Source organism: Ascaphus truei, chromosome 12, assembly GCF_040206685.1.
Source record: "Ascaphus truei isolate aAscTru1 chromosome 12, aAscTru1.hap1, whole genome shotgun sequence".
NCBI classification, from domain to species: Eukaryota; Metazoa; Chordata; class Amphibia; order Anura; family Ascaphidae; genus Ascaphus; species Ascaphus truei.
In genome coordinates this window covers 23291485-23310608 of record NC_134494.1, presented here as the reverse complement: position 1 = coordinate 23310608, position 19124 = coordinate 23291485, and the positions used below count along the sequence as shown (strand labels likewise).

Sequence of the window (19124 nt, the reverse complement as noted above, 5' to 3'; positions counted from 1 at the left end):
CCTACTTGACTGATTTGATGGCGTGGAAAACCTCCAGCATCTTCTCCACAATGAGCGGCCGAAGGTGATCAAACCTCTGCACGGCTTCGCGTACAAACTCCAGGACGTCGGCAGCGGCTGCTTCATTGCTGTCGCTGAGGAACTCCATCAGCTGAAAGCCAAGACCTCCCGTTAACCTTTATACTGCTTGAGCGACTCAAAGTAACAGGGAAGGGAGAAGGAAAGAGACATTTCCAGCCAGATAAGGAGCATTATCTCCCTCACTCGCTGAAGCCAGCTACAGAAACAATGTGTTTTTTTTAGAGCAACCTTTTTGACCAGCTCATTTCAACCTTCGTCCCCATTCTCTCTCAGGGCAGAGAATGAGCCATTACAAAGTGTCTTTCAGCTTGAAAAGGAGTAATCCAAGCGGGCGATTGCTTTTCTTTTTAAACATAGGATTGAAGCAGGGAGTCTCCGGAGCTGAAACCCCATTTCATTTCATTTCCTGGCACCCCCTGCTTCCAGACATACTCATCTCCGAAGGGGGTGCCGGTATCCTTCTGCTTTTAAAGCTCCCGCATCACACAGGCCAACAGGAAGACTCGCCTGATGACATCACAGCTTCCTATTGGCCCGCAAGCTTTGAGAAAGCGCCCATTACGTGATCCCTGCTAATCAAACGGCTTCCGGCACCCCCTACGGAGGCAAGTATCTACGGAAGCAAGGGGTCCCCGAGCTGAAATTAATTTGGTTTAGCTTCGGAGACCCCACTGCTTCAATGTTACACTGTGTGTAAAAATAAAAATAAATAAAACAAGTCGCCCACCAAATTGCCCCTTTAAGAAACACCCGCTTTCTGATTAATGTTAAACTCCAAATGTTCGCCTCGAGCAGACGAAACTGAATTTACTGTTGCAGTGATAGTGCATCCTTTCTAATAAAGACATCCACAGCTGCGCACACACTTCTGCTCTGTGACGCACTGGGAAAGCATGCAGCACTTCTCCCTTACCACAGGAATGACGTTGGCCGCCATGTCTGGGAAGCGGACACTGCAGGAATGCAGCGTGCGCACCAGCAACTGGCGGTATTTATCAGTGTCCTCGTGCTCGGTCACATTGTTCGTCTTGATCACTTCTTTCTTCAACACGATCACCAGCTGGAACAGCAATGTTGACACATCAGAACTAAATCGTCGTCATTTACTTCTCAACTTCAGCAATACAAAATACTAAGTATTTGTCTATGTGTACAAACGTGATAGATACGTATCTATCTATATAATGGATGAAGGCCTCCCCTATTATTTCCAGGTACTGCGGTTGAAACCGCTCTTCTCCACCACATTTTATGATTTCACTCACCCATCTTACTTTTGCTCGTCTTGAACCTGATCATTTTTCTTGAAATCCAGGCAAGTACCATCTTTGTCCAACAACGGTCATTTCTTCTTGTGATAAGAATGAATATTTTAGATGTATAATGAAGGACAGAACGGCGCTCACAGTAGTGGCTGCAGAGGTGAATATTTCTTTAGCATAGCTCAACATTTCAGTGCTCATCATGATAACTCAAGTAGTGAAAAGGAACCTTCTACCCAAAGCGAGGCTCTGTGCAAAGTGATCGTCAAACCATTTTGTACAGCGCCTCGCTGTAGGTAGAAGGCTCCTGATAAAGGACCTAAATAAGGACTGAAACGTTGACTTCTGCTAAATAAATATTCACCATTCCTGCGAGTGCCGTTCTGTCCTTGAATCTACAGTAATATCCGGTACGGGCTCCCAGGCATTTGTTCATCAAGGCGAGAGAGTCCTCACATCTTCAGCTTGAGAAAGGTCCGAAGTAGGAACGAATCATTGATGCACAAATAAATCTTCTTTGCACCATATTTAAGTTTCCTGAGTGTGTCTGCCTACTACTCTCTGCTGTTTGTGCTGCCCTAGCAGAGCACCCAGGCAAAATACAACTGGTGTGGGGTGGGGAGGGGTGGTGGTGGGTGTGTGTGTGTGTGTCTTACCTCTTCTACATTCCTTGAAGACACCAGGTCAAGAGCCAACTGAAGAGTTTTCTTGCGCACTTCCAAATCTGGGGTAGTGAGTACTCTTAAGATGTCCATGACCAGATCCTGGGATGTAATAATAAAAAAAAATAATAATAATATATATATAATATTTTTACATCAATAAAACATTCAATTATTGAAATGGATTTAAAACAGCATGTTGGAAAACTGAGCATTATACATATTGTTTGTGTGCTGAACAGAACAGAGAAGCAATGTTTGCCTTAGGCTGCGATCCCAGTGATCACTGTGACACGCGCGCCCGGCGGGGGGGGGGGGAGGGGGTCGGGGGAGGTGAGGGGCGGCGCGTGCACAGCGCTATCCGCGATCTCTAGGGAGATTGCGACGGGAGGGGGCGTGGTCGGGGTTTTGCGGGGGCGTGGTCATGACCTCACGCGGCTGGTTCGCCCTCATTGGGTGAACCGCCGGCGGGGGCGTGGCCACGCCTCCGTCGCCAGTTCTGAACTCAATTCCATTGAGTTAATAAAAACTGCGAGTACAGTGCGGCTGCACCTTCAGCGGGAAGGTGAGTACTGGGCCCAGCCCCATTGAGAGGCGGTGCTTACACGCACAGCGCACGCCGAGGTGTGCGCTGTAGCAGTGACTGGGACCGCAGCCTTAGTTCTGTGTTACAATATTGCTTGTGACAACATTTTATACTGGATCTTGCAGGTTCTTCTTAGCATGACATTGCATTTAAACCATGCAAAACAATGCGTAACTTGCCCACTCTGGCAGCAAAGGGATTAAGCCACAAACTACAATACACTTTAGTAAATGTGAAGAACGTTTCCGCTTCCAACGTGTGCATCAAAGCCCTACCTGTAAAATATACACCGAGAGAAAGTCTTAGGCCTTTGTTATCTGCGCTTTCCTGCTAAATACTAGACAAGGAGTGGCCAACTCGTCCTCAAGGACCACCAACAGGCCAGGTATTAGGGATATCCCTTCTTTAGTGCAGGTGGCTCAGACGTTGACTGAGCCACCCCTGTTCTAGACAGAGTCCAGAAGAGGAGATCGTTCTGTCAGTAGATAAAATGTTGATCTCAGAATGGACAATACACAAAACCCTGACTCAAAAACTTTATATGTCGGCAATCTTCATCGCAGGCTGATGCCCCTCATCAGTTTGTCAGTACAAAAAATGTAGCCATTTCCCTGTTTTTTTGTTACCAATATACATAGCATTGTACAAGGTAGAACCATTCAGCTGCAATTGCTGCCTCGGGAGCTTACAATTTAGTTCCTGTTTCTTGGAATTTGGGGACATTAGGAGCCTTACCTAATATCATAGAGATAATGTTGAAAGTTATAGGAATTAATCGAAGGCTTAGTTGATGCAGTTGTCCAAAAATGTAGATTGAAATTTAGGGTTAACTTCACACACAAATGGCTGACACGCGCAGCAAGTCCTGAACAGATGAATCTGCTCACCTGTAGCACGCGTTCATGGGAAGGGTGGTCCTTTAATTCAATCAGACGGTCCAAGACAATAAGCTTCACATTGTTGTCACTCTCCTTAATGATCAAGTCAATGTAGCACTGAGCAGCTGCCTAAATGAGGAAGAAAAGGAAACGTTTCAACAACAACAACAACATGGAACAGAACTAGAATTTTTGCAGGTTGTAATAACACGGATTTGGGTAAACAAGTATTCTATATAAAAAGTTATAGAAAGTGTAACAAAACAGCAATTCCGGCTGCTCATTTTTTAGTGCCTATACCAGGCACGTAATGGTATCTTTTGATGCAGTCTCCTGGTGTAAGAACAGACCAGTTTGTCCTTACCGTGTTTTTATACTGTCATGTGTAAAACCTACCTTTTTATTAAGCAGGAGCTTTTATAATTATCCCCGTTGAGAAGTCTTCATTTCTACACAGAGGGGAAATTACACCAGGAGACTGCATCAAAAGATACCATTACGTGCCTGGTATAGGCACTTGAACGTGAGTGCATATCTTACCACCCTCTTGTTGTATGTTCAATGTTGTGACGTACTTCACTATATTCCCCTTTATCTTTCTCACATCTTTCCCTATCACGAGGAGCGCTGGACATTGTGAACGTCATTGCTGTTATTGGAATTTGGAATAATTCGACTGTTCAAGCTGCAACGCACCAAATCATCTCAAAAGATTGGACTTTATTTAAATTGTTAGAGCGCTTCCTATTTTGTTATATATTGCTCATTTTTTAAGCTACACTAAATTGGGGGTGTCCTGGTGCTGGACCACCAATTAACTCCGGGGGAAAGATATCTAAAAGATAAAAATAAAATAAATCTGGGGTTGTCGCTTTAACTTGAAAGGTTGTTTGTGAAGCGAAGTGGATTGCAACCATCCTCCAGCTTTCACATGCAAGGAGGAGGATCAGGCCAAACAAAGGTAAAAATAACAGTCTGTATTGCCAAAAAAAATATCTCATCTACAAATAGTCTTGTCAACGGTATGTTTCACCTATATTCAGAAAATGTTACAACGACGGTAGCTTTCAGAAGGTCTACAGTTCGTCATGCAGATTGAGACAGCGCTTATAGTGCTAGCTACGCGACTGTGTGACGTCAGCCGTCACTATTGTGATTTCTGCACTCTGGTGCAGGAGACCAAGGGAGGGCTATAGGGAGCGTGGCGGAGGCGTAGCCGTGAGCGGTTCGCCCTCATAGGCTGAACCGCTCACGTGTCGCTGACGTCACGTGGCGATCGCTGAAAAAGTAAAAATCCTTTGACTACTGCCGATCGCTCCGTCATGGTTGCGTCCACTATTGGCACCCGCGACGGACTGCATGTACTTGCTACGGCGCTGAGTCGCAGTCGCCAGCACTATAAGCGCAGCCTTAAAAACCTGTGAATGCTACAAGCAGATGCCTTGGATATCAAACCACAATTCCAACTACCACTGAGATTAAAGCAGGCGTGGGCACAGAGACACGCATCTCCGTCTCCTCTGACTAGCCCCGCCTTCGCATGCCTGCCTTCTGCTCGCCGATCCCCCCGCTCTCCTCACTGAGCAGTGGTGACTTGACCGGTCAATCAGGTCAGTCATCACTGCACAGCGAACAGGCGTCAGGGGGGACATTAGGCGCCCGGGGCGACATGGGATTTTTCCACCCCCGAAGTACTTTAAAAGAAGTAAAATCAAAAAGGGAAATGTCATTTCTAGCAAAGATAAAATGTATAGCTCAACAGCACAGTTTTACCTTGATGGCCGTTGGTGCGCTCGAGAGTGTGACCAGCGTCCCAGCTGCTTCATATTTCACTGCAGGGCTGGAGGACTGAAGAAGGTTGTAGATGCATCGGATGAAGCGAGCCCTCTCGGAGGGGTTGGCGTGGCAAACCTGCAGAGGTACATGCACATTGTTATGGGAAGTGAAAAACCCGTCACGTGTCCAACAAACGCCACTGTCTATCTGCCAGGTGTGCTTGTGTGTGTGTGTGCGCTAATCGCTGTAAATATAAACAGCAGATACAAGCAACAGAACAATAGCCTTCTTAAATCGACGTTGTTCCCCAATGGGGTTTAGAGAATGTCAGGGGGCGTTAGAAGTTGTGGGGCCAGCGGCAGGAAATTACTGCACATTTGGGGGAATTTATTCACCAAGTTGAAGCTTTAGAAACAGAAACTGTGGGTAGATGAAGAGCAACTAATGTTCCCATTAACCGCATGTATTATTGGGGATCTGAAAGTGTATAATCCTACGCTTGCTGAAACTTAAACTGCTGCCTACAATAAGTACCAGGGTGAGGTGGAGGATTCTGTATGACCAAACATATAAACCAGCCATCCCACCAGAATGCTTTGCAAACCTCACTACGTCTTGCCGTTTCCATGGATATCATATCATGGTTCAAACCAACGATAGATCAATAGATAGAGATGTTCAACAGCTTAATGTAAGCCAGGCAACTCTTCTTTAAGATGCTGTGATTGTACCGTCAATCACCAAGAAAGGCCTTTTATTCCTCATACTGTACCTTGTAGATCAGCTCAACGATAACCAGCTGAAGGATGTCTCCAAATGTGTGCACTTGGTCAATGCAAGTACTGAGATAATCCAGAGCCCGGTCCTGGGGGAGACAGAGAAAGAAAAAAAAAATCACATATTACTAATGAGATTGGAAAAAAAGGTGTTTACCTCCTCCAAATTTCTTTTGTATTGATGTTCAAGTTCCTGAGAAGTAAAGTTGCACAGAGAATGCTACTCTACCATTTCCCCTATTTAACATACAACCATAAGCTAGCGATTCTTCTCGTACAGCAAGGAAGCCTTATTCAGATCAAAACATGTTTATCAGCAGGTAGATATGAGAAAGTTCCTGTAAAATGGTTGAAAGGGAAATTAAATGTCTATTTACAACATAATTTTACATAAGCAACCATTAAAAATGGAGCCAATAGAAAAAGATCCATTTTCTTTTATTCTAGCAACTAAATATATCACTTGTGAGCACATTCACATGTCTCAGACCGGTCTGCAACCCTGCCTTTCCCCATTATCTCTTAGCATACCGGGCGTCCACTGCAGCCAGGGATTTTGGGTAATGACATGCAAATGAGCACACAGTGCGTCACCTCTTGCTTCTTGTCATTTTAACATGGACCCTGTATCGGCATATGTTTTCCTTTGCGTAACCAGTAAGGTGAACCTGCGTTAGGACCACTCCATAAACCCTGTGTGATCTCCTTACTCCCCCCACGTGGGTTCCCAAGTATTTTTTTTTAATCTTTATCCTCCGATTTCAAGGGAGGGATGTAAAAGAAGAAACATTCTGAGGTCCAATTTTTATATTACTCAGAATGCTTCACTAATAAATTAATGATTGTTGAAACTAGGGCAAACCCCATGCCCAATTCTAGCTCAGACCAGATACATGATACCTAGAGAGACGGGTCGCAGTAGCGGCCCAGTGAGATGTCCAGATTTTCCTAAAGCTTTTCTTCGAGATCTGGCCTTTACCTGGTCAGCGTGGATAAGCATCATGAAAGCGTTTCTCTTGCAGCTTGCGTCTTTTTCATTCACCAGGAAATCATGGATGAGTTCAGGAGCATCAGGAATAAGGTGTTCAAAATTTCTACAGACAAAATTAGAAGAGCACCGATTGGGAAGGAAAGAAATACACATGGCCAAGAATGAGCCAAAGCGAAGTTGGTGAATAAGAAAAGTGGCAATCCCTTTTGTAAATCATACTGACAAAGAAATATTAAGGTAACATACCAGTCTTCCAGTTTAATAGAGAAGATGATGGAGTGCATGAACATGTAGGAAACCAGTAGGAAGTACCCTTTGACCATATTGAACTGGCACAGATGCAGGGCATACTTTATATAACAACTTATACTACACTTGTAGAGGATCCAATAAAGATAGAAAAAGCGGAGCACGGCAGCAACAAATGTGGGCTACAATACACGGACTAAATATAAAAGCAGCTTTAATTAATCAGGTGACAACATTGCATGAGCGAGGTCAGTAACTAACGTGTTTCACCGCTTTGTCAAAGAGTAACTTCATTATTTTCCCACGCTATGGTCATCTGACTCTGGGAGGAAAATTGCATATTGCACATTTAGCTCTAGGGTTGGTTGTCCACGCAGGTAGAGAACTAGTCAAGATTGTTCATCTACAGTTATTGACTACATTATCCACTGCAGGACTTGATGTTTATACACCCTTAATCTGAGCTAATATTATTCCATTACATACAAATACTCTACGATGCTTTTTCAAGTCCATCTTCAAGCAAGTTTATCTTCATTAGCCAGCTAATACATTGCCAACTGTATTCCTGACCCGGAAGAACTGAGAAACAGAACATTGTTTCTCTCTACGTGCTGTATACTACACTTGGACACCAGGCAGTTTTTCTGTTGGCATGTTTAAAGAATGTCCTTGGGGAATTGTTGCATTAGTTGATCCAAACATAGCAAAGCGAGTGGAAGTCTACACTCAGTACTTACCTGTAGATGGTGTAGATGGCAAGCACAGCGTTTCTACGGACATAGCTGTGCCGGTGTTCTAGGCAGGCTCGGATTGCCGGCATCAAGGGCTCCAACAGCTCTGCCTCCTTCAGCTTACACAAGAAACGCAACGTAGAGCCGCGGATGAACTCATTGGGGTGCTGGAGATCCTGAAGAATACACACACAGTTAAGGGTGAAAAAGGTGACAAAGCCCCCTCAACACAATCACACGAGGAGCCCTTACAAGTCAATTACAGGGTCCCCCAGGCCTGCCAAGTCTCACTCAAGGGAAATTAGTTTTAGCCAGTACAAGGCTGTCTGACCCATTTTTATAAGCAATAGTCTCATAGACCTCAATTTTTGGAGTTGTTACATTTATTTGTAAGTCTACAACTTCGGTCGAACCGGTTTAGGTGGCCGGATCTGAACATGCGCCTCAAGTTTTCTATGTTCTCCCCTATATGAAACATTTCCCCAAGATATCAGGATGATAATTACTCTCGTCTTAGCACCGACACTACATAGCGCTGTATACAGAATTGTACAAAGAATCCCTGACCCCAATGTTTTTGGTTCTTGAGGCACAGATTATGTGACTCGGTAAAAGCAACCCGGAAATGGTCTTGGGTCTTGAGTTGGATGTTTGGCTTCACTAACATGATCAGGACTCTACTCTCTCTATTGATGTAAACGTGTAATTAATTACATTGTGAGGGTTCAACGTCAGCATTATAACATATGAATACCATGCAGTGTGTTAGAAGTTTACTTTTCTTTACTTATCACAATTTAGACAAACATTTGCAACAACAACGAGCTCAGACCGGGTCATTTCAATAATATAACAAGAGAGAAACACATCACGCTGACGTGTTAAAGGGCAATCCCTCTAAGTACCAAAGTGAACCAAATCCAGTGAAGTCTTTAAGGGGTCCCATCTGGGTAATTGATACAATTTTTAACCAAATCAGGATAGATATATAGATATCTATATCTATAGTGAAGGGATTGGGGAACACATTTAACTAGTATAAACAAGACTAATGGAGAGGGTGCTGATACCAGGAGTACCTATAAAAAGGTATTGTACACAAATACAGTAACAAAGGGATAGGCAGACCAAAAATATGGGGAAAAAAATATTTTATTGGCCCAAAGGACAGAGGGCAAGGGTGAAGAAAACACTTCGTTGACAAAGATGTCCCCCTTCAGAGACCGCTAAGAAATTCAACTGGCCGACTGTGGGATTGCACCTTTACTAAATACAGGCATACCCCGCATTAACGTTGCAATGGGACCGGAGCATGTATGTAAAGCGAAAATGTACTTAAAGTGAAGCATTACCTTTCCCCACTTATCGATGCATGTTCTGTACTGCAATCGTCATATACGTGCATAACTGATGTAAATAACGCATTTGTAACAGGCTCTATAGTCTCCCCGCTTGCGCACAGCTTTGGTAAAGGTAGGGAGCCGGTATTGCTGTGCAGAACGTGCTGACAGGCGCATGCGCGAGCTGCCGTTTGCCTATTGGGTGATATGTACTTACTCGCGAGTGTACGTAAAGTGAGTGTCCTTAAAGCGGGGGTATGCCTGTACATGATTCGAATGCCTCTCAATGTCAGTTTAACTTCAGGGCCCAAGACTGCTGATATATAGCATCAAAGTGAGTGATTTAATATCATGGAGAGATGACCAGAAGTTTAAAGAAATAGCACTTGAAGATAAGTGAACCAAATTTACACACTGCTCTCATGTAAGGCTACGGCCCCGCTGCCTGCACTGCACGCGCGTCTGCGTGGCAGGCGGCGCGTGCAGCCAAGTCCCCCGTCTGCAGTGGGCTGCAGGAGAAAAGACGGTGAGCGCGGCCGTGATGTCACCCGGCAGGTTCGCCCTCATTGGCTGAACCACGGGGGGGGGAGGGCGTGGCCTAGCACTCCTTCGCGACTCCTAATCTCAATTTTCTTGAGAGCAGGAGTTTGTCAGCGCGGCAGCCCCCCCTCGCAGCGGGCCCGGCCCCCTTGTGGGGTGAATCTTGTCCCTGCAGCGTTCGCCACAGCGGGCGCTGCAGTAGCCAGCGGGGACCTGGCCTAACAGAAATGGTGTCCAGAATAGCGAAAACTATTAGAATAGAAGCTTGTTTGTAAATTTTCGCTCAACATAAGTAACATGCAATCAGTAGGAGCCCTTAACTATAACATATGCAAGTGGTGAGTGACACTCCGATAAAGCATGTTCATATACGCCCACCTTTCTGGCACAAAATTTGCTTACAATTTAAAAAAGGTGTTTTGTTTACTTTATGCAATGCATTTTAAAGATAACATGGATTCCCTGATAGCAGATTCAAAATCCATTCACGTTTTGTAAAATCGTTTCCCGAACTCCAGTCATTTTCTTTGCCTAGATGTTTGTTGGATTCCTGCATTTCCTGCTCTACACTCACTTTTCTATAAGCGTCACACACGAGAATCATTTCCTGCAGCAGTTTTCCATCCAGAGTCGTCTTGGGAACAATCTCCCAGAAGACCAGAAGCAGTTTCTTGATGGTGTGATCCTGCAGTGGCAGCACAAACCGAATGATGGTCATGAGAAGACCTGGCAGCTTCTCTCCATTCAAGATCATGATGATCACTTTCTTTAAGGCCTCCGTCTTGGACTTGACATCTCCTTTTTCTGAGGAAGGATAAGAAATGTATCCGAAGTGAAAAAGGTAAAGAAACACTAGACCCATCCTATATACAACCTCCACAAACACCTTCATTAACCCTCAAAAACAAAACACAAAGGGAGCCCAGAGCTACTTCCAATATGACAAAAATACCTAGTGAAATTCATATACAAATACATATATCTCTTGAAAAAAGGGTAATTTAGTTTAACCCTTTGGCCAAAGCATTATAAGCCTGCGAGCCACTTCAAGGCATGACCATTATATCGCAGGTCCTAACACTAACTGATTAAAATTCTTATTTACCTGTATAATTACATTCCCTATTCGTGCCAGATTGGGTTGCAATGCATTGCTTTGGACTTCGACAACAAAGAGCAACCATTCAAAAAAAGGTAACAGTGGCTTGCTATGTTTTACCTAGGTCCGTCTTCAAACTGATTTCTGATGGTGGCTCTGAATCCATCGGGACATTGATAAGGGTGTAACACACATTCTCCGCGGCAGTCATGGTTTCCGCTTGCCTTCAGATACAGTGCTGTTTCAAGGAAGTAGCTGACCCTGAAGAAGAAGAAGGAGCATATTTACATCTGATGGGACTCACATTTACCAAATAAATTAATACAAACTGAGCACAAAACATACTTAAAGAGCATAAAAGAATTGCTTTTATAATATTAATTTGCACTATTCAATTCATCCCCTCAATGGATGTCTGCTAAAATCTCTAAAGGATTAAACCTTAACCCATCTCGGCCACAGGGATGGGTCAAATATGGAGTGGTACAAGGGGCTCAGGACATTGGAGCAAAACCAGTGTCTACACATCCACATCGTTATCTCAAATTAGACAGAGAAAAGGTGAAGGAAGGCGATTCTTTGAAGTGAATTCAAACAAAGATACTCATCTTTTCATTTTAAAGTATTAGAAACCAAGCCATGAGTCTAGCTATGTGTAGAACGCTAAAGAAAGCTCAAAGGAAACCAGCTCTTTATTTTATGTCCTTCAGCTCAACTGGTGACAGACTGAATGAGAGCTATAAATCGAGCTATCAAAACGGGGTGGTATGGTGAAGTGTAGAAAGGCAGGTGTTTGTCTTGAGGACTTCCCCACCTAACGTTTTATTATTGGAGCTTTTCCCCTTTTTTATTTAACTACTTTTTTTTCTATTTTTTTTAAACTGTAAGGCATCAAGAATTGGGGAAAAACAAACACATACTGAAGGGAAGATGACATTTACCCGAAAATAAAACACACAGTAGACCACCACAGCTTATCAATAGTTCAGGGAAAGTTCCTATAAAGCCGAATACCCTTTTTACAAAAAAAAACCTGCTACAATTACATTAACAATATTATCATTTTTTTTGTAGTATTTTAAAATGGCATGCAGTCTTTCAACAACAATATAATAATAACAATCCTTCATCCTTGGTTTTCCTATGAGGACCCCTGTCACAACCTCTCTCATAGACTTCAATAGATTCAGTCTGACTTTCACATGAAAACCTCACTTTTGCTACAGAATTCCCAAATCTCTCACCTCCGCGTCCTTGGGACTTCTAATACAACTCTACATGTTACTCTACCTATCCATGTTACATGTTACCCTACCTCCACCTATCCATGTTACCCTACCTCCACCTATCCATGTTACATGTTACATGTTACCCTACCTCCACCTATCCATGTTACATGCTACTCTACCTCCACCTATCCATGTTACCCTACCTCCACCTATCCATGTTACATGTTACCCTCCTACACCTATCCATGTTACTCTACCTACACATACCCATAGTACTCTACCTACACCCTCCTCTCCCCCCCCCCCCCCCCCCCCCAATTGTAGGGTAACGGCTAACCCCTTTTCGCCCTCTTATCTGCAGTAAGTGGCCCGAGCAGCTGAGACCTCCGAGGCCCTGCAGCCGGGTCATTCCATCACATTACGGTATATGAGGCCGGGGAGGTCTTCTCCGAGCTCAGGACAAGTAGCTAGTTCCCAGCCCCCTTGCTCTCTCCCCTATCGGGCTGGATAGGGTAAGAGGCCCGGTTACCTGCGGCGGGATACGGTAAGCGGCCCGGTTACCTGCGGCGGGATAGGGTAAGAGGCCCGGTTACCTGGATCCCCGGCGGCCCCGTCTCCAGCCTCGGTCCGTGTCAGGGAGGAGTAAAGCGCTCGCTGGGTGACGTGGAAGTGCCTGGCGGTGCACAAGCCACATCAATACTACGGAAGCCTGGTAGGGCCGAGAGTCCTCCAGCAAACCGAAACGCGAAAACTCCAGGAAGTGGTGTGTTGGTGTGTGTTTAGATTGTAAGCTCTCCGTAGCAGGGACTCCTTTTTCTAAATGTCATGTTTATGTCTGAAGCGCTTCTTCCCATTATTGTTATCATCTGTATTATTTCTTATTTATATGAGTGTCATGTGTGTTACTGCTGTTAAGCGCTATATAAATTAAGATATACATGATAGGTTAGTAGGTATATTATATGATCTTTTAATAGATGTAATAAAGCAAACTATTAATGATGAAGGAAAGAGAAGCACATCAGGCCACAAAATAAACTCCGCTGGAACTGATAAAAGAGAAGCAACATTGCAGTCATGTATCTCAAGGGTGCGGCCGCGACACTTAGGCCTCGGGCATGGTCAGCGCATAATTGAGGCGCGCGCTGCTGCTCGGCACTGAGCCCCTGCAGCCGCAATGAGAGCGGCTTTAGCAGGGGCTCGCGCACGCTTGCGGAAGCGTGTGTCTCACCGAGTCTTCAGATTTGGCGCTCGCCGGAGCGCAGGGCCGGTCACGTGAGCGGTTCGCCCAATGAGGGCGAACCTGCTCCGTGACGTCACTGGCCTGCCCCCGACACGCCCACGGACGGCGCGCTGTGTAAGGCCAGGAAAAGCACCGCTTTCCCTGAGCCTCAGCGCGCCTCCGCACTGTTTTAGGCAATATGTCCCAGGCCTAACAGAGGCCCGCGCTTTTCCCCAAAGCATTTCAATTAAAAGCTGGGGGAGTGCGCGCGAGGTCACATGATGCCACGTCAACGCTACGTCACATGATGTCGTGATGTCAGAAGACGCCGGACACAAAAGGTAAGAGAGGAGCAGGCAGGGAGGCGCAGACTCAAAAGTTTGTGCACACCTGGTGTAACTCGGGTGTGTAAACTGGGGGGTGCAAGATTTTCCAGGGGGAGAAGCGGGGCGCGGTGGTTACAGAGGCCCCGCGCTCTTCCCCAAGGCATTTAAATTAAATGCCAGGGGACCGCTCGAGGCTACTGTAACTCACCTCTCTGATCTGACCGGCTCCAGGCTTGGTGATGGGGGCGGCGGGCGGGGCAGCCAGGAGCAGAGTCAGACAGCAGAGCAGCCCGTCACTCGCAGTCTAGGTGGAGGAGAGCGGCATCTGCGACGGAGGACGGCAGGTGCCACTGCCAGGAGGACCTCCACAGTCAGGAAAGGAACTTTAACCAGTGGGGTAGTGAGAGGGGATGGGACCCCCATCCTCTCTCACCCCTCCCTCCCCCCATCATGGTGGGGAATGAGAGAGGGTGAGTGGACGAGGAGGGGGTGGAGGTAAGAGAAGATGAAGGGGGTTGGAGGATATAGGAGTGAGAGAAGATGAGGCGGGTGAGAGGGGGAGTGAGAGGATGAGGTGGAGGGGTGAGAGGATGTGGGGGTGAGAGGATGAGGGGTGAGAGGATATGGGGTGGGTGAGGATCGGTGGCAGCGGTTAGGGGCCCTGCGCTCTTCCTTCAAGGCATTTAAATGAAATGCCAGGGGGTTGCATGAGGCCTCTGCAACTTCCCTTACCTTGTCTTCGGCGGCAAGGTAAGAAGGGGGGAGCGAGCAGGGGAGGAGTGCAGGCAGGGACAGGCAGAGTGAGACGTTTGCGCACCCCTGATATATAGTATTGACACCGCTCTGTTTCTTATTATGATCTAAATGTATTGTATTCAAGTGAGATATGTATAATTATGTATAAATGGCCAAAGGGTTTAACTCAATGACCCTTACTCATGAGAATATCAGCACTGAAGTATTGCAGTATGTATTCTGTCAAATTGGATGTAGCGTTGGGCATTTTTGTCTTTTGTTATAATTGTGTATACTCACAATAATGCTTATTCTATTGTTGTATCACAGCGCAGGGTCGGCCTTACCTTTGGCGGTGTCCAAGGCGGCATGCTGGCAGCGTGACCCCTCCTTCTGCGGCATCATGACATCACAACGGAACGTGATGTTGCATTGTCATGGCTATGCGTCACCATGACAACTCAACGCTGCAGAAGGAAGGCCGCTCCGCATAAAGTAAGACCCCCTTTACGCACACACGCGCGCGTACCGCCCCCCTGCTACCTCTTATCTCCCCACAGCCTATCTCAACACACCCCCTCATCCCTACCTTGTAGTGAGCAGTGATGCGGTCCTGCGCTGGTTCGGGGACACCCCAGCCCACTCCTCCAGCTCTACCCTTCTCTTGTCGGGCGGAATTTGGATCCCGGTGCCAACAGAAGGGAGTGCGGAGCCCAAGGCAACTACCTTGCTCTATGGCTGAGCCTCATCTATGCACAACACTGTTAGGATAATTGCCTAGCACAGTTGCACTTGGGCTCTTGCTGCTATTTTTCCAGTCCCTTCCCTGTCCCCTGCCCCTTACATGTTTCCCGTGGCATCTGGTGGGCATACGTAGCACACAGGTGTCACTGCTTTTGTATCGCGAAAAGGGTCCACGCTGGGACCGAGACGTTGATGAATGGCTTGTAATTATGTAAATACATTTGGCATAGTGTCTTGCGACGGTTAAATCCAGGAATAACTACTGAGCAGTTGATGAATAGATTAGAGAATTTAATAGTTCGGAAAAAGAGTTTGAAAATTTTTAGATCGAAAAATATGAAAAAATATGCAATATGATAGGAAATAAGAATGGTAATGTTTGTGTGAGTAGATTGAGTATGGGTAAGGAGAGCATGCAGGAACCCCACATGCCCTTACCGAAAAGAGAAGAAGACATAGTTACGTTTTTTTTGTTTAGGGCACTTACAGTTAGGTCCAGAAATAATTGGACACTGACACAATTTTCATAATTTTGGCTCTATACGCCACCACAATGGATTTGAAATGAAGCAACTGAGATGCAATAGAAGGGCAGACTTTCAGGCCTTTTTGTGTTGCAGAGCCCACCAGTGCGTTCTTTTTTTCTCAGAATGTTCCAAACTGTTAATTTGGCCACTCCCAATGTTCCTGCTATCTCTCTGATGGATTTTCTTTTCTTTTTTTTTGCAGCCTATGGATGCCCTGTGTCACTTGCATTGAGCGTTCCTTTGACCTCATGTTGTGGGTTCACAGCAACAGCTTCCAAATGCGAATGCCACACCTGAAATCAACTCCAAAACTTTTACCTGCTTAATTAATGATGAAATAACGAAGGATTAGCCCACACCTGCCATGAAACAGCTTTTGAGTCAATTGTCCAATTACTTTTGGTCCCTTGAAAAAGAGGGGGCTACATATTAAAGAGATGTAATTCCTAAACCCTTCCTCCAATTTGGATGGGAATACCCTTAAATTAAAGCGGATAGACTGCACTTTACGCCCATTTTCATTATTTAACTGTAACTTGAATTTATTTTGGTACACAGCCGAAATAACAAAACTTGTATCAGTGTCCAATTATTTCCGATCTGCACTGTATGTGCGTGATGGGTCTTTTCAGTGGTGTACCGGAGAGTTGAGGCGGGCCAGTGCCCCCCTCCGTTTCTGGAGTAAGATGGAGGAAAGGCATGTGGGGACCAAACAAAAGAAGTAATGTAAGTGAATGTATGTTAATGGATGGATGTGGAAAGAGTATGTTTTGTTTAGGGACGGTTTGTGTGAAGGTTACGCCTAAAAGTGTTTCATTTGGGTAGAAAACAATGCCAACAAAGTGTCTAGAAGAAGGGTGAAAGAATAGACAGTTATTTTTGCTAATGAAAGATTTACTGCATCGGAGTACGGTTTTCTGTAATATATATTGATATGATATGTGTAATGTATGTGGGTTTTTTTTCTGAAAAGCAAAAATTGTAAAAAAAAAATATTTCTGCATAATAAACAAAAAGTGTGGGTGGTTTCTCGACCGTTTGGCTAAGATCTAGAATTTGGCTATGACCAATGCAGTACCTATCCTACCTGGGGCTTAAGTAGGATGGTCTGTGGCACGCATTGGTCCTCTGGCTTGTCGAGGGGTAGGATAGTCCCAGGCCCACATCTCTCCTGCGCCTTTTGGCTGTGGAGGATTGGTATTCTTACAACTGTCCCATTAGGACTGGGGTGCTCCGGCACAACCCACGGGCTAGTCACCATCCCTCGAAAGAGGGAAAACGACCTGACGTGAACTCCCATGCGGGCCGGTTGGCCAGAGGGAGGAAGAGACGGATGTCCTGAATGCTAGTGGAGGAAAGCATCAATGTCCCCCGAGGACCTAGGCCTTCGGGCTGAAATCCATCGGGGAAATGAACCGAGGACTGGTCCAACTTCGGGAGGACAGTCCAAGGGCATGCACCCTCGCCACTGAAGTGGCTTGGGCCCCTGATTGAGACAGGGGAAAAAAAAAAAGAAGCTGTCTGTGAGTGGGTTTACTGGCTATGCCTCTTAACCAAGGCTGTGCTCAAAGATGGGAAATGCAGCAAGCTTAAGTTTATAGGGGACCATGTTTAATGGTTTTGAAGCAAAAGGTGGCACTGTGTGCTCATTTGCATGTCATTTCCCAGAATCCCTTGCTGTAGTGGAAGTGCTGTGTGATAATGGTGAAAGGCGGGGTTGCAGACCTGTCTAAGACATGCAGATGAGCACACAGTAATATTTCCATTTGCTAAATACTTTACTGTGGAGGGTTTTTGTCACTTTTTTTACCCACCATAACCTATCCCTGCTTCATTTTGCATAGCCAGTATAACCAACCCCACACTGAGGAGACCCATTAAGGTCGAAACAGCGGTCTATGGGTGGGTTTACTGGCTATGCATCTTAAGCAAGGCTGTGCTCAAAGCTGTGAAATGCAGCAAGTGTAAGCTTATAGGGGACCATGTTAAATGGTTTTGAAGCAAAAGGTTTTTTTTTTTTATATGTGTGTGTGTTTATTTTAAGGGTTTTGTTTGTAGATTCTTTTCTATATTTATTATTTCTGAGCGTGCAGTGTCTTTTTGTTAACCATAATTTGGCGGCTGATATGTGTAGGTCTCATACACCACACCTTCACCTCTTCCATCATACAATTCTTCCACCTCTTTTTCTACACCATTCTCCTTACATTTCCTTCTCAGCCCCATCATAACCTCCTTTCTGCGTGGCCTTATATCCATTACCAGGACAGATGGGTGTGCACAGGCTGCTGTGAAGAGCCCCTCTGTGTTGGACATCCTTTCTTGTTGCAGTCTCCATCATGGACAGTTTTCTGTCTCCTCCAGAACAGCTCTTGATTCAGATTTTTGACAACCCATTGAAGTTTATGCGAGAACCGAGTATATGATTAGTACATTATGCTTCCTTTAAATGACTTCTACTTAATTGTACTGATTCCCTTCATCCTGTCAATTAAAAATATATTGCAGCAGGGCCCCGGGAATACGGCGAGTTCTGTTCTAAGGGCCCGCCGTATAGTAAAAAATCATCAGAAAGCAGAACCGGCGATTTTCAGCTGTGCTCAACCAGGCAATTTCGCGCATGCGCGACCTCCATTCTGCGCCAGCAACCTACGTTCTGGGCATGCGCGCCGGCAGCAACAGCCCGTTCTGCGCCACCTCTGAGGAGACATGGCGGCCCCCTTCTCGGTGCCAGCGGATCGACGAAAAGCAGGGCCTTGCTGTATATAAAAGACAGCTGACAAAATGTCTCATGTTCAACCACTTCCATTCACCAGAAACGCTCATGCAGATGTTTTGCAAATTATTTGGAGTAAGGTAGTGGAAGGATTAGAGGGAAGGATTATTGCATGGTCACAGAGGCAGCTCTGAGATAATTTAATATGCTGGCGCCCAAAGCACAGGTTGTGACCTGTTCAGGGTCATAAGGAATGTGCATCAGATCTCCAAGTTCTCCCACTTAAAAAAAAAAAAATATATATATATATATATATATATAAATGGTCTGGACCAGTGGGCTTTATTTCTTTTTACTAGTCTATAAATACTATTTCAAGGAGTTCTGAGGGCTGTTTTTTTTAAATTCTTTGTATGAAAAAAAAAAAAAAAAAAAACTAAACCGCCTCATAAACATGGTTACAGGAAACCCCCGCTTTGGAACAAAAAAGTTCTCTACGTTCAATCAAAATTAAATCTGGCAATTTTGTCTAATTTGAGCAAAGATTCAAAAATAGTAATGTGCATGATATAAAAGTATCATTCAAACGTTAGAAAGCTTTCTTACATATACAGAAGAACCAGTGTGTGTGTTTGTGTATATATGTTATTT

The 19124-nt window shown here is 45.2% G+C and overlaps 1 protein-coding gene and 1 long non-coding RNA gene across 5 annotated transcripts in view; one reads left to right on the top strand and one right to left on the bottom strand.

The window, feature by feature from the left end:
• The window catches only part of COPB1 (coat protein complex I subunit beta 1), a 28366-nt gene extending 15437 nt beyond the window's left edge, over positions 1–12929 (bottom strand). The window contains exons 1-11 of one of the 3 annotated variants that reach the window (XM_075567019.1): positions 12797–12929; positions 11095–11235; positions 10450–10679; positions 8002–8171; positions 7001–7115; positions 6018–6110; positions 5243–5380; positions 3479–3598; positions 2000–2107; positions 995–1141; positions 6–151 (exon numbers count right to left, since the gene is read on the bottom strand). In XM_075567019.1, the coding sequence (XP_075423134.1) occupies positions 6–151; positions 995–1141; positions 2000–2107; positions 3479–3598; positions 5243–5380; positions 6018–6110; positions 7001–7115; positions 8002–8171; positions 10450–10679; positions 11095–11185 (1358 nt within the window). In that variant the 5' untranslated portion in view covers positions 11186–11235; positions 12797–12929. Of the gene's footprint in view, positions 1–5; positions 152–994; positions 1142–1999; positions 2108–3478; positions 3599–5242; positions 5381–6017; positions 6111–7000; positions 7116–8001; positions 8172–10449; positions 10680–11094; positions 11236–12732 lie in introns of all 3 variants that reach the window. The other 2 variants (XM_075567020.1, XM_075567018.1) reach the window with 2 other exon arrangements.
• On the top strand, positions 12741–16611 carry LOC142464021 (uncharacterized). Of its 2 annotated transcripts, none has more exons than XR_012787562.1 (3): positions 12741–12974; positions 14817–14981; positions 15960–16611. It is a non-coding gene; the product is annotated as an uncharacterized LOC142464021 (long non-coding RNA). The 2 variants fall into 2 exon arrangements; XR_012787561.1 differs by having other exon boundaries at positions 12743–12989.
• The last annotated feature ends 2513 nt before the right edge of the window (positions 16612–19124 follow it).